The 14,157-nt window shown below is 59.5% G+C and overlaps 1 protein-coding gene across 4 annotated transcripts in view; it reads left to right on the forward strand.

Annotated features, from left to right (window-relative positions):
- HIP1 (huntingtin interacting protein 1) overlaps positions 1–14,157 on the forward strand; it is a 44,136-nt gene that overhangs the window by 26,143 nt on the left and 3,836 nt on the right. For 3 of the 4 annotated variants that reach the window (XM_032129819.1, XM_032129818.1, XM_032129821.1), the window contains exons 2-26: positions 2,546–2,609; positions 3,177–3,319; positions 3,899–3,955; positions 4,401–4,481; positions 5,156–5,232; positions 5,485–5,546; positions 6,779–6,919; positions 7,304–7,361; positions 8,162–8,237; positions 8,697–8,828; positions 9,458–9,555; positions 9,703–9,775; positions 10,131–10,314; positions 10,409–10,497; positions 10,588–10,704; positions 10,792–10,893; positions 11,599–11,793; positions 11,915–12,062; positions 12,154–12,240; positions 12,347–12,454; positions 12,951–13,087; positions 13,194–13,304; positions 13,423–13,481; positions 13,591–13,684; positions 14,045–14,145. In XM_032129819.1, the coding sequence (XP_031985710.1) occupies positions 2,546–2,609; positions 3,177–3,319; positions 3,899–3,955; positions 4,401–4,481; positions 5,156–5,232; positions 5,485–5,546; positions 6,779–6,919; positions 7,304–7,361; positions 8,162–8,237; positions 8,697–8,828; positions 9,458–9,555; positions 9,703–9,775; positions 10,131–10,314; positions 10,409–10,497; positions 10,588–10,704; positions 10,792–10,893; positions 11,599–11,793; positions 11,915–12,062; positions 12,154–12,240; positions 12,347–12,454; positions 12,951–13,087; positions 13,194–13,304; positions 13,423–13,481; positions 13,591–13,684; positions 14,045–14,145 (2,594 nt within the window). The remainder of the gene's footprint in view (positions 1–2,545; positions 2,610–3,176; positions 3,320–3,898; positions 3,956–4,400; positions 4,482–5,155; positions 5,233–5,484; positions 5,547–6,778; positions 6,920–7,303; positions 7,362–8,161; positions 8,238–8,696; positions 8,829–9,457; positions 9,556–9,702; positions 9,776–10,130; positions 10,315–10,408; positions 10,498–10,587; positions 10,705–10,791; positions 10,894–11,598; positions 11,794–11,914; positions 12,063–12,153; positions 12,241–12,346; positions 12,455–12,950; positions 13,088–13,193; positions 13,305–13,422; positions 13,482–13,590; positions 13,685–14,044; positions 14,146–14,157) is intronic. The other variant, XM_032129820.1, reaches the window with a different exon arrangement.

A 14,157-nucleotide genomic window follows, 5' to 3' on the forward strand; every position in this document is an offset into this window, starting at 1 on the left:
TGGGGAAGGGGTCTGGGCTTGCTGTCCAGGCAGCCCCAAATTTCCCTCCATTCTGACCCGATTTTGCAGCCAAATCACCCTCCCTGACCCCACTTGTCCCCTGGAGCTGACAATTCCAGCTTTGGTTTCCTGCTGCTGCTCCGTGCTCTCCCAGTTTGCTGATGTGGGCGCTGCCAGAGACACTGGTATGGAGATTTGGGCATGTCCCAGTTGGCTCCCAGGATGAGACCCCTGCCCTGCACTCCTGGGGATGCAGTGGGAAAGTGGGGTGTCCACAAGGACAGGAAAGTGAGATCCAGCTTTTCCTCGGAAAACCTTTCTGCCTTCCAGAAAGGAAGTCTGTATGTGCTTCAAATGGAGTTGAGGAACTTGGGGATGGAAGCTCCGGGAGGTCCCTGCCCGGATCCAGGGGCTGCCGGCCCCTGTCACCCTCCCACTGTGTCTCCTCACGCTGGGAGGTCACTGGGGCTTCCTTGGTTGGAAAAAAGTGTCCTTGCTTTGCTAGGAAAAGCTGGCACGAAAGAGCAGTTAAACTGGGAGCTCCATTTCTAGCTTTCCCAGGGATGCAGCACTGCTTCCCTCCAGAGACCACCCCTGATCCCGTCGTTCAAGGGCGGCAGGAGCGGACACGTGCTGGCTTCAGGAGAGAGGTGTCTACATCCCACCTCTGGCCATGAGCTTCCACTCCCCAGCTCTGGCTTTGCATTTGGCTTGTTCCTTGTGGTCCAGGATTCCGTTCTGAGGTGGAATGTGCGTTTAAATGCCAATCCTGGCACTCCTCGCTGTGCTGGCTGGTTCATCACAGCTGTCCTGACTGTGTCTTTGGGGCTGCGGACTGGGATTTTGGATGAGGACAAGCTGCCCGTGGAGCTGGATCTGAGGCACGTGTCACAGATGGCTGTTGGGATGCAGGCATCCTGCTCCAAGCCTCTGGGACATGGGCATCCCTCTCCAGACTGGCAGAGGCACCTTCCCAAGCATTTTTTAATGCTGAATTTAATTTTATGGTTTTCCTGACAAGGGGCTGTGGCTGCTGGGACAGACAGAGCTGCAGAGGTGACTCCCACTCTTGTCCTCATGTGCTGGGAACCTGTTGCCTCCATCCAGCTCCTCAGGAAGGGATGGATGGGTCTCTCCACTGCTGATGTTCCTTTCAGCTCTCCTTAAAAAGCCAAGCTGAGATCCAGGTTCTGCTCTGGGTGCCTGGGAGGGGTGTCTTGCAACTGGCAATCTGGGTCCCCTGACACCTCAAAATGAGCCTTCTTCATCTTGCTGATGACCTCCCATGTCACATCCATGGTCCTTACTGGTCACCTCCATGCTCTCCACCTAGAGCCAATAGGGATGGGGCTGCAAACACCACAGAGCAGCACCATCCCTGCAGCAGAACTGGTTCATACTGGGACATCCAGACACGGTTTCAGCTAAGAGGGTGCTTGGCTCTGGGCTGGGGGTGCAGTTGTAAGTGGGGTCTCATCTGTCTCAGGCCGTCATCATTCCCACTCCAGCTGGCACATGTTTTGGTGGCAGAGGGACTTCCTGGGGGTTTGGGCTGTACCCCCTCCCACATTTGGGGCTCCCGTGGGCTCCTCCAGTCCCGCTCAGCACAGAGTCACCAGGGTCCATAGAGATGAAGCCATATGGGGCCGCCTCAGAGAGGGCCAGGAAGCAGAGTTGCAGCAAGGATTGCAGTGAGGAAGGCATTGGAATTAATCTCACAGCTTTAATTGGTTTATATCAGTAATGAGCTACTTCTGGCAGTGCTGAGCCAGACGGTTCCTTCCCTTGGCAGCGGGATGTTCACGGAGCAGGTGCCAGGGAAGCACTTGGTGATGTGGGAGCTTGGGGAGAGGGTGACCCTGAGCTGGCATCATTGTGTCCCTGTGTAGGATCAGAAATGGGGTAGAGTTAAAAATCCTGCCTGGAAAACCTTTCCAGTAGCTGCCACTGCCTTCCATAGGATAAATGGTGGCTGGCTGTGCCCAGGCTCCTCAGCGTGGACTCCCCAGGGTCCTCAACACCCACATGGCCAGTTCTGCCTGGGGATTCCCCTCCTGCCCCTCTAATCCATGGAGCAGCCAGGACCTTGCCAGGCAGCCCTGACAGTGGTCTTGCCATCCCACTACCTGATTCTTGATGCCCTCCCAAATTGTCCTCCCCATTCAGCCCTGCCAAAAGTGGGGTAGGAGCCACCAGCTGCTGCCCACAATCCAAGGGCAGGAGAGGGACTTGCCTTCCCTCTGCCTGTCCCACCACTGTGAGGGCAGCAGAGGGTTCTTTGTGGGCGCTGCTTTAATTGCATCATTATTATCCTGAGTAAATGAGTCCTGGCAGCAGCTGAACCTGGCGGATGCCAACTGCATCCCAGAAAGGCATCCGGGAAGGGTCAGCATCCAGCTGGCACAAGCAGGGACTGGGGACCTGGATGGGACCCAGCCACTGGCAGGTGCTGTCAGAGCCGAAGGGTCTCAGTGAGCAAGGGGGGGTCCATAAGGGAGCTTCAACCCTCCCCATCTCACCCCCCTCCATCACTTCTCTCTTGCAGACCGTCAGCATCAATAAGGCCATTAATGCACAGGAAGTGGCTGTCAAGGAGAAACACGCCAGGAATATCCTTCTCAAAGCTGGCCGTGGGACAAGGAGTGTGGGAGCGGGGCTGGGGCTGCCCAGAAAAGGGGCAGCATCAAGAGGGTGTGTGAGGAGAGGTGCCCAGGGTGCTGGGGAGGCTGGATGGGACCTTGGAGTGCTGTTAACTACATTGGATATTTTTCCAGCATGGCACAGGGTCCCTGCTCCTGCTGTCACAGCCACTGAATGTTGGTAGGTGCCCTGGCTGGTGCTCCCAGCACTGCCATCCCATGAGAGGGCAAGAGGGGAAGGTGCCCGCAGCAGGTTAGGACACTGCCACCAAAAGTGGATCCCCAGCATCCCAGCCAGACACCTGGGAAGGCTCAGCGGAGGCACAGCCCCAGCCTTGCATGTGCCATGGTGCTCCTAGAGCAAGTCTGTGGGAGAGAGGGTAGCTTGTGCCACTTTGGGGACAGCACATGCTTGGGGTGGGCAGTATTAGCTCCCTGTGGTGGCCTGGCCCCCCTGGGCTCTGCGGGTGCAGCCGTCTTTGGGTGGCCATTCTCCATCACCAAAGGGCAGAGGAGTGTTTCCTTGACCACCAGCACCGTGCATCCTGGGCACACACCATGAGAAGGGAGCACAGACCTTCTGGTCAGTGGTGAACCGGCTGCCGCTGTCTGGCAATGCTGTGCTCTGCTGGAAGTTCTGCCATGTGTTCCACAAGCTCCTCCGGGATGGACATTCCAATGTGAGTGCCCAAAGCTCAGCTTGGGGCCAAATCCTTTCCCCTGCAGGGCTGCACTGGGTGATGGGAGATGCTGAAGGGTCAGTATCCTTCTGGGGGGTCAGTCCTGGGGTGGGGACTGGAGCTGGAGCCCTCCCAGAGGGTCACTGGCCTCCTAGGGGTCAGTCCTGAGTAGGGACTGGATCTCGAGCCCTCCTGGAGGGTTGGTGCCCTCCCGGGGGTCAGTCCTATGTGGACACCAGTGCTAGAGCTCTTCCAAAGAGTCAGTGCCTTCCTGCAGGTCAGTCCTGGGTGCCAGAGCCCTCCTGGTGCTGCCCTGCCCAAAATCCTGTGTGCCTCAAACCCCAGTGCCAACGGCAGTGCCAGTGCCAGAGGAAATGGCTCAGCGCCTGGCAATGGCATTGGTGCAGGAGCCGTCAGCAAGGCTCCTCCTTGGGGAAGCTGAGGCACCCAGGACTGGCAGTGGCGATAAAGGGTTGGGAATGCATCAAGACCTCCCATTTCTCACCCAGTTCCTGGTTTCAAGTATGGAGCATCGTGTCCTGGTGCTCTGCCTACTGATTGTCACCATCATTCCTCCAGGTCCTGAAAGACTCCGTGCGATACAAGAATGAGCTGAGCGACATGAGCAGGATGTGGGTAAGTGACCAACCCTGCCAGCCGTGATGGGGAGATCCCAGGGGTCCCTTGGCCAGGCTGGGGGGCTTTAGGCTTGGGGGGTTCCCTCTCTCAGGAAGTGGAGCGCAGCCATGGCTGACTTGTGGCTGTCATCACCTACCTGGGCTGGGTTTCAATTGCATTCGGTGTTCCCTTCCACCAAAATCAAATGCCTCCTTCCTGTTTCATGGCAAAAACCCACTAAAAACTCGGCTCTGACAGTCAAATGAAGCATAGAAACATGCAGAGAAGGTGATGAGAAGGTCTGACCAAATCCCTTCAGTACAGCCAGCCTACATCCAGGTGCCAGCAAGGAGGGTTTGGCTGTGGTTTTGGGGAGATAAGGGAGGGGCCAGTCATTCTGCAACAGAAAAAGGCTTTTCGACAGCCTGTCCTGGATCTCAACAGCTTTTTGGGGTCCCCACAGGGCCACCTGAGTGAGGGCTACGGGCAGCTCTGCAGCATCTACCTCAAACTGCTGAGAACCAAGATGGAATTTCACACCAAGGTAAGCCCCACCCCATCCCTGTCCCCAGGGCTGTAGCAAGGGGTGGGCACTGGGGTGACAGCAGTGGACTGGTATGGCCATCCTGCTGCATCCATGAAATATTCCCGAAGCTGCCAATGGCCATCAAAAATGGCCCAAGGACCAATGCTTTGGGGGTGGCAGGATTCCTGGTGGCCCAGGGCTCCTCGGTCTGGGCTGGGAGTTGGTGGGCTGCAGCAGTAGGAGACACACACTCCCTTTCCCCCCCCAGCTATCCTAGATGGGAAAAGGGGGAAAAGTGCTGGAAAGAGGTGTTTTCTGTGCCCATCACCCTGCTTTGGAAGTGTGATATGACCTTCCCCAAAATGCCAGAGCGGGTACCCCCTGGGGCAGATATCATTCCATCCCGTCCAGCTCTCTGCTGGCAGCCTCATCTCCTCCCTGCTTGACAGATTTCTCAACCTAGGGAGAATCAGCTTTTCTTCCTGGGAAGAGCACAGATGGTGTGGATTAGGGATGCTGTGGTCACCCAGGATTCAGAGACCCTGTGTTACCTCCCTTTTCCCCCACATCACTCCCCTGGCTCATCCAGGAGCTGACTTTGAGGCTGCAGGATCACAGCTCTGGTGCTCCAGAGCTGTGGCCAGACCAGGAGAGCCTCTGGAACCCTTTCCCACCTCCTGTTTCTCCCACAGAATCCCAGATTCCCTGGAAATCTCCAGATGTCTGACCGGCAGCTTGATGAGGCTGGGGAGAATGATGTCAATAATTTGTGAGTGTGGGGCAGGGGAAGGTCAGGGAGGGAGTGGGTGCAGGTGGGGGACACGATCTCCCCAACCCCACCGGCAGCATAACCAAGCAGGGACAGGACCTTCCTCCTGCCCCCTGCCCTGTGGCAGGTCCTGAGAATGGGCAGAGCCTCAGGCAAGGCTGGTGCATCCACACTAGAGCACCCTCATCAAAGATTGAGGCTCGTGGGTGGCCTTGGGGACAGTCCTCAACCATCCTCAACCCTGTTTCCTAGTTTTCAGCTGACGGTGGAGATGTTTGACTACCTGGAGTGTGAGCTGAACCTCTTCCAGACAGGTAAAGCCCTGCATTACTCTGAGACAGGGTGGAGTGAGAGATCTGCAGGAGTCCAGCCCCTTCGTGGGGCTGATCCGAGTTGGAGGAGGCTCTGACAGGGGATGTTGGCTGAGGGCACCACAGCTCAGCTCTTCTATGGGCACTTCACCTGAATTAAGGTTCAACAAAGCAAAGTGGAAGGTGCTGCACCTGGGTCAGTGCAACCCCTGGTATCAGTCCAGGCTGGAGGATGAAGGGTTGGAGAGCAGCCCTGCCAGGAAGGACTTACGGGTGCTGGAGGATGAGAAGTTCAACGTGCCCCAGCCGTGTGTGCTCCGAAACCCCCTATGCCCTGGGCTGATGACACCAGGGCTGGAGGCAGCTCTGCCCTAAGCGGGGCAGAGGGGCAGAATCCCCCCCTCACCTGCTGCCCACGCTGGGTCGTCAGCCCAGGAAGGATGTGGGGCTGCTGGAGCAAGTCCAGAGGAGGACACAGAGGTGCTCCGAGGGCTGGAGCTCCTCTGCTCTGGAGCCAGGCTGGCAGAGCTGGGGGTGTTCACCTGGAGAAGGCTATAGGAAGACCTCAGAGCCCCTTCCTCTGCTTAAAGGGGCTCCAAGAGGACCAGAGGGACTGGGGACGAGGGATGGAGCGACAGGACAGGGGAGAATGGCTTCCCACTGCCAGACAGCAGGGTTAGATGGGATATTGGGAAGAAATTCTTGGCTGTGAGGGTGGTGAGGCCCTGGCACAGGGTGCCCAGGGAAGCTGTGGCTGCCCCATCCCTGGAAGTGTTTTGAGGCCAGGTTGGATAGAGCTTGGAGCACTCTGGTCCTAGTGGAAGGTGTTGGAATGAGATGGGCTTCAGCTGCTCCCAGCTGGTTTTGGAGCATCTTCCCTCTGGCACACCTAGCACACTCGAGTGCCAGTGGGACAACAGTGACAGGCAGAGCACAGCAGTCACGTGTCAGCTCTGCCCAGGTACATGGCTGGGGCTCAGTCCCAGTTGGAGGCCCATGGTGCCAGGCTGGAGTGTTCCCAGGCCTGTGTGGGAGACCTGGGTGGGAATTTCCCCTCCCACTCAGCTCACAAACAGCTGCAGGACAGCAGGCTGTGTCCCCAAGGGCCAGTGGGTATCTTGCTCCAGGCGAACGGCTCTTGCTCAGGATGACATCTGTGGATTTGGCAGACACAGTGTGGCACCTCCTGGTGCTGCTGGTGCTGCTGGATCTGATCCTGCACTCCTTCCCTGCAGTGTTCAGCTCCCTGGACATGTCGCGCTCGGTGTCGGTGACGGCAGCGGGGCAGTGCCGTCTGGCCCCGCTCATCCAGGTGATCCTGGACTGCAGCCACCTCTACGACTACACCGTCAAGCTGCTCTTCAAGCTCCACTCCTGTGAGTGCCCCCAGCAGCACTGCCTTTGACAGGGGGGACACAGAGGGAGGCACTGGGGCCACCACCCTGCTCAGCCTGGGCTGTTCACCACCACCTCTTCCCCAGCCTCTTTTGAGGGGTGAAGGGAGTCACCATGGCAAGGAGGTGGAAAACCCATATCCTTCAGGATCTGGAATTGTGGCAGCTGCCAGCCCACGCCTTTCTCTGCCCTGGGGGGTATGGGGCGTGATCCCCTCCTGCAGCAGGACACTGCCTGGTTTATTTGGACCCCCAGAGGAGGGTGGCCATCTCTGGGAAAGAGCCATCTCCATGTGGCTGTGCTGATGGGTTGTTCCCTGATCCATGAAGACACCCGCTGGCATTTCTACTTGCTGCTTCTTCCAGGTCTGCCGGCGGATACGCTGCAGGGCCACCGGGATCGCTTCCTGGAGCAGTTCCGAAAGTAAGTGCCCACACCCAGAGCATCGGTGCTCTGGGAGCGCTCCCAAGGCACTGAGATTTAAAATGAGTGAGCAGGGACATGCTGTGGTCTCTGGTACATGAGTAACCAAAACAACAGCTGGCAACCGAGAGCAGGGGGGGGATGTCATGGTGCCAGGGGAGGATATCATGGTACTGAGCAACAGCTTGATTCAAGGTCACAAACTGCAAAGAGCAGATAGCAGGGCTGGCTGTGCTCTGACCACCCAGGGACTAACCTTGGGACAGGGGTCAAGAGCGCCAAGATCCTGACTAGGTTGCTCAGGTGACTGGGAGAGGTGAGAGCTACGAGTGGTGCAGCTGGGCACTGTCCCTCCTCCCCAAAACTGGGAGTCCTGGAGGGAGGTACCCTGCTTCTGGGGAAGATGCTCCTGTAGAAACTGAAGGTGAGGGTGGAGATGTTGGCTCCAGGCAGGAAGCCCCCTGCTCCTGGAAACTTTGGGTAGGCAGGAAGTGGTTTAGGTTGGAAGGGACCTTTGAAGGTCATGAGGTACAACACCCTGCTGTGGACAGGGACACCTTCCACTAGACCAGGTTGCTCAAGTTCCAGGTCCTTCTCCCTGCCTATCAGGCTGAGGATTTATGGGATAAACCCTCCAGCGGTGGGAGGCTGGCTCCCAACACCTGCCCTGAGTTTGGTGGCAGCACAAAACGCCTTCCCCTCCAAGGCAATACAGTGGCCAGGTGACACCTCCTGGAGCCAGGCAAGGGGTTGTCCAGGTTGGACAAGAGCCATCCTTAACCATTCCCTGCCCCTTGCAGGCTCAAGGACCTTTTCTACCGCTCCAGCAACCTGCAGTACTTCAAGCGGCTGATTCAGATCCCGCAGCTGCCAGAGGTGAGACCCTGCAGTCCCCGTGTTTCCTGTCCCTGTGCCCAGGGGCAGCAGTGGGGCCACTGGCACTGGCAGATGGCCAAAAAAAGCCTCTTGCTGCCTTGCCCAGCTTCTTAGGTCTGGTGGCAACATGGGGTTCCTGGACCTCGAGGATCATTCTTGTATCCCTCGCTGGGTGGCATCCGGCTGGATGGAGCTGCCCTCTGACTGGCAGCTGGGATCCCCTCTCTCACTGATCCATTGCCCTTGCTGAGATCCACCCCTGCGGGTCCTGGTTCCATCCTTGTGGGTTCTGACTCTATTCCTCTGCATCCTGACTCTATCTCTGTGGGTCCTGGCTCTGTTCTCATGGGTCAAGGCATGGGCCAGCTGAGCTCCAGGGCAGGATTTCAAACAACTGTGCCTTCAGCCCAGCAGCAGTGCCAGTGTTTCCCTCTCAGCCCTGCTCCCCTCCCTCCCCAGAACCCTCCCAATTTCCTGCGTGCCTCTGCGCTGTCAGAGCACATCAGCCCCGTGGTGGTGATCCCTGCTGAGGCCTCCTCGCCCGACAGTGAGCCCATCACAGACCTGGTGGAAATGGACACAGCCTCGCAGGTAAGGATGGTGGGGGCTCTCTGGCGCTGAGCCTGGGGTTATTTCTCCAAACCCACACTGTGGTGAGGGCTGAGACAGTGGGGATGGCCTTGGGAACTGGGGAGTGTCACTGCAAAGAGATGGATCGGTGCTGAGTGCCCCATCTGGTGCTGGGTGACCGTCTGGGTGCTGGATGTCCTATCTGGGTGCTGCATATCCCATCTGCATGCTGGGTGTCCCATCTGGATGCTCCTAGGGCTGAGCCAGCCTGAATTCTCATGGTGGCTGCTCAATGGTGTGGTGCCCTCCAGTGATGGGCAAGGAGAGGTTTGGTTTCGAGCATTGCCATGGAGACCTTTAGGTCTTTACCCTCCTCTCTACCAAGGGTTGTCCCCAGGCATTGAGTGCGGAGGGGAGGGAGCATGCAGTGATGTGGCTTTGGGGATCTTCTCCCTCCAGGAGTTAGGTGGGGATGGACTACAGATGCTCCATGTTCATCAAGTTCATAACATTCAGTGCCCTGGGAGCAGCGGGGCCCCAGTGTCCAGGCAGCTCATAGGCTGGCTTGGCAGTGACACTGGGGACATGGAGGGACAAGGGCTCCCAAGTGGTAGTGGGGTCACTCCAGGTCTGTCCTGCTCTTCCCCCAGAGCCTGTTTGACAACAAGTTTGATGACATCTTTGGCAGCTCCTTCAGCTGCGACCCCTTCAACTTCAACAGCCAGAATGGGATGAGCAAGGATGACAAGTAAGCAATGCTGACGATGCTGCGAAATGGCCAGGATTGTACCGGGAGCTCCCTGCCTGGAGCAGCCATGGTGGCACAGGGGACACCTCCCCTCCCAGGCTGTGTCCCTATGGCACTGAGGGTGTACCCCATGTCTCTCCTTCCCAGAGACCGGCTAATTGAGCAGCTTTACGGGGAGATCGCAGGCCTGAAAGAGGAGCTGGAGAACTTCAAGGCTGAGGTGGGTGACAGCCAGGTGGGCAGGATGACACCCACTGGGAGTGTGGGGTAGGCTGGTGGCTGTGTCCCTGGGTGGGCAAGACAGTGACCCCATCTCTGTCCTGCCCTGTTCCCGGTGGCCTCCCTCATACAGGGGGTCCGCAGGTATGCCAGGGGGCTGCATCCCTGCCAGGGGGTGGGCTCAGCCCCACTGCCCAGCATCCTTGTGCTTTGTCAAGATGCACTTGGGGGCCTGCAGGGTGGTACCCATGGGGGGGCTGCTGGACAGTACTGGTGGGCATTGGATGGTACCAGTGGGCATTGGATGGTCCTGGTGGGCACTGAACAGCACCGTCAGCCCCCACCCGTCCCCACAGAGCACACGGGGTGCAGTGCAGCTGCGTGGCCGTGCCAGCGAGCTGGAGGCTGAGCTGGCCGAGCAGCAGCACCTGAAGCAGCAGGCACAGGATGAGAGCGAGTTCCTGCGCACAGAGCTGGAGGAGCTGAAGAAGCAGCGGGAGGACACGGAGAAGGCTCAGCGGAGCCTGACGGAAATCGAGAGTGAGCAGGAAGTGCCAGCACTGGCGTGGGGTCGGGGTGAGCCCCAGTTGGGGGGTCCCAAGTGCTCAGCTCTGTGTCACTGTGCGTGTGGCAGGACGGGCACAGGCCAATGAGCAGCGCTACAGCAAACTGAAGGAGAAGTACAGCGAGCTGGTGCAGAACCACGCCGACCTGCTGCGCAAGGTGGGCTCCCCAAACCCCCCCCAGCATGTCCTCTCCCAGCCATGCCCCCTGACACCATGGGCTGCTCATCTCATTCTCTGCCATCACCAGAACGCAGAGGTGACCAAGCAGATTACAGTGGCCAGGCAGGCCCAGGGGGATGTGGAGCGGGAGAAAAAGGAGCTGGAGGACTCCTTCCAGCGGCTGAGCGAGCAGGCACAGAGGAAGGTGAGTAGGGATGGGGGGGGACACACCAGGGATAAGCACGGGCTTCCCATGGGGCACCAGTTCTGCCAACCTCTCCCCTTGCTGCAGTCTCAGGAGCAGGCAGAGGTGCTGGAGACACTGAAGCGGGAGTTGGCAGCCAGCAAACAGGAGCTGCAGGTGGTCCAGGGCACACTGGAGTCCAGCACACAGGTGAGAGCACATGGGGGCCCCCAGCACCCCTCTGGGCTGGGTAGCCAGGCCTTACCCATTCGAGAGGTGATACCCGCCACTGACCTCAAAACCAGCTCCCTGTCATCTTCTTTCCCACATCTGAGTGGGTTTGATGTCACACAAGGGGGTTTCACACTCCTGGGTGTGGTGGTATGTGGACCAATGGGCTCCAGCAGCAGGGATCATGGAATAAAATGCCTGGAAGAAGAGGGTCAGTCAGCAGCTTTGCCTGCTCTAAGCCCAGGTAGCAGTGTGGCATCACACTGCAAGATGTGCCAGAGGGTATCCCATGCCTGCAGAGCTGTGGAAGACAGCAGGAGTGCCTGGACTCGTTGCAGGGGGTAGAAGCTGGCAGGAAAATGCAGTCACCCATCTATGAAGTGGGCAGACTTAGCAGCAGGATGGGGATGGGGCAGAGGCACCACCCTGCATCCAGTCCTCCATCAGGATGGTGACAGTCATGATAAAAATGCATTTTCACTGACAAAAGTGAAAGGGCTCCCCAGAAGCCTCAGTTGTCACCAGGTAAGGTCATCAGTGCTGCTGGGGGAGCGGGGAGCTGTGCCTGCACAGGCCATGGTGCACCCAGCAGGGACAGTCAGGGTGACCCGAGCCTGGAATGAGTCCCCAGACTGGAAAGTTCACCCTCGGCACAGCCCCGACTGCTGTTTCATGCCCCCCCAGGCAGGAGCAGAGCAGAACACTCGGATTGCCAGCCTTGAGCAGGAGAGGGACAGGCTGAGCCGAGCAGCAGAGCAGCACAGGGACGAGATGGCAGCTCTGCAGGCTGAGCTGCAGCAGCTTCAGGACACGCTCAGCAGCGAGCAGGAGAACAGCAGGACAGAGCTGGAGACGCTGCAGACCCAGCTGAGAGACAAGGTACCGTGAGGGTCCTCATGGCCATCCCCATTCTGGCCAGACCAGAGGGGTTCAGTGGGGCCAAGTGCAGGGAATGCCCAGTGGCCCAGCAGGGGCCCTGAGCCCAGCTCTGGCCCAGCAGGAGAGCACAGAGCGGGCACTGCAGCAGCGCCTGGCCCAGGAGCAGCTGTCCCTGCTGCAGGGCACCGCGCACGAGGCCGAGCGCATGGTGCAGGACGCCCTGACTCGCATGGAGGATCCTGCTCACATCAGCTGCACCGGCTCAGCAGGTGACGCCCCTGCTGCTCCCAAAGCTGGTGTTACCCCAGCCTGCTTGCTCCCTGTGCTCCCGGCTGAGCCCTGCCTGCTGTCTGCCTGCAGATTGCCTCCTGTCCCGGACATTGGCAGCCTCCGAGTGCGCAGAGCGGCTGCGGGACGCACACAGCAAGTACCTTTTGGATGGCGCAGGTGAGAGGTGGCAGCCCCGGGCAGGGGGCACAGGGGCAGCCCTGGCATGCGGGGCGGGTGAGCAGCACGGTGGGCACTGAGGCTTGTGCTCGCTGTCCTGCCGCAGCTGTGGGTTCCCTGCTGCCCTGCCTGGCCCTCTTTGCCCACCTGGTCAGCGACACGCTCCTGCAGGGCAGTGCAACCTCCCATGTGGCCCCTGTGGAGCCTGCTGACCGTGAGTGCTGCCCCAGGCCAGGGGCTGGGTGGGCAGGGGTCAGAATGGGCAGGGGATCAGGGTGAGCATGGGTGGGGGTGGGTAGGGGTCAGGGTGGGCAGGGGCTGGGGTAGGCAGGGAATTCAGTGGGCAGGGGCCAAAGTGGGCAGGGGATCAGGGTGAGCAGGGGCTGGGGAGAGCATATGTCAGGGTGGGCAGGGGCTGGGGAGAGCAGATGTCAGGGTGGGCAGGGGCTGGGGTGGGCAGATGTCAGGGTGGGCAGGTGCCAGGACAGGCCAGGGCAAGGAGGATGCTGGAGTGAGCAGAGGCTAGGGTGGGCAGGGGTCATGGCAGCATGCTGGGATAAGGTGGGCGGGATGCTGGGGCAAGTAGGGTGCTGAAGTGGGCAGAAACCAGGGCAGGCAGAGGCCAGCGCAGGTAGGATGCTGTGGTGGGTAGGAACCAGACATCTCCTCCCCACATGTGGCCCCCTCAGCCCCCCATGCTGCCCATGCAGGTCTGCTGGAGCTGTGCAAGCAGTGTGGCAGTGCGGCTGTGAGCTACCTCAGCGCCCTGCAAGACCCAGGGACGGTGGCAAGTGCTGACTGCAGCCTGGTGACAGCCTGCCTGGGCCAGATCAGCGCCATTGGGGAGGTGGGTGCCCCAGGAGGGCTAGTGGGATGGGATCAGGCCATGGCAGGCACCACCACAGGGACTGTACTGCTCCTGGACAGTCCCTTTCATCCCATCCTATCCCCAGGAGCTGCGTCCCAGAGGTCTGGACGTCAGGCAGGAGGAGCTGGGTGACCTGGTGGACAAGGAGATGGCAGCAACAGCCGCAGCCATCGAAACGGCATCTGCCCGTATTGAGGTGAGGGTCACCATGAGCAGAGAGGTGCCCACAGGCACCGTGCTGGGGGCCTGCTGGGACCACTGGAGAGGCCAGAGAGGCGCATTGGGCTGAGCACAGCCTCTCTCCCCTCAACCAGGAGATGCTGAGCAAGGCACGGGCTGGTGACACTGGGGTCAAACTGGAAGTGAACGAGAGGTGAGTGGTGGTCGGGGCACTGGACAGAGCCAGGCAGGCAGGATGGGGACAGGTGCTGCAGGCAGGGCAGCTGCTCCACAGGTGGGGCTCAGTGGTGTTTGTCTTGCAGGATCCTGGGCTCCTGCACAGGCCTCATGCAGGCCATCCATGTCCTGGTCCTGGCCTCCAAGGACCTCCAGAGAGAGATCGTGGAGAGTGGACGGGTGAGCTGGGACAGGGATGCAGGCAAGGGGGCAGGCAGGGATGAAGACAGGGGTGCCTGTCCAGCTGGGGTTCATTGCGCACTTGCTGGGATGTGCTGCTCCAACCCTTGGCCCACTGGGACTTCCCCCCTCAGCTGCCAGGAGCTCTTCTCCAACCCTAGAGTCTCACCCTGGTTATGGTTCCTGGGGTGTCATGGTGATCCCTGATCTCCCTTCCCACACAGGGGACCCCACAACCCCCAAGTTCAGTGTGTCTCCAGCTCCCACACACATCCTGAATGACACCTTGACCTCCTCCTTTCCCCCCAGAGCAGGGGTCGGGGGGTGCCCAGTAACTAATTGTGCCTTTACCAACGGCAGGGTGCAGCATCCCCCAAGGAGTTCTATGCCAAGAATTCACGCTGGACCGAGGGTCTCATCTCCGCCTCCAAGGCAGTGGGCTGGGGTGCCACTGTCATGGTGTAAGTGCCACT

Source organism: Corvus moneduloides, chromosome 20 (genome assembly GCF_009650955.1).
Source record: "Corvus moneduloides isolate bCorMon1 chromosome 20, bCorMon1.pri, whole genome shotgun sequence".
Lineage (NCBI taxonomy): Eukaryota > Metazoa > Chordata > Aves > Passeriformes > Corvidae > Corvus > Corvus moneduloides.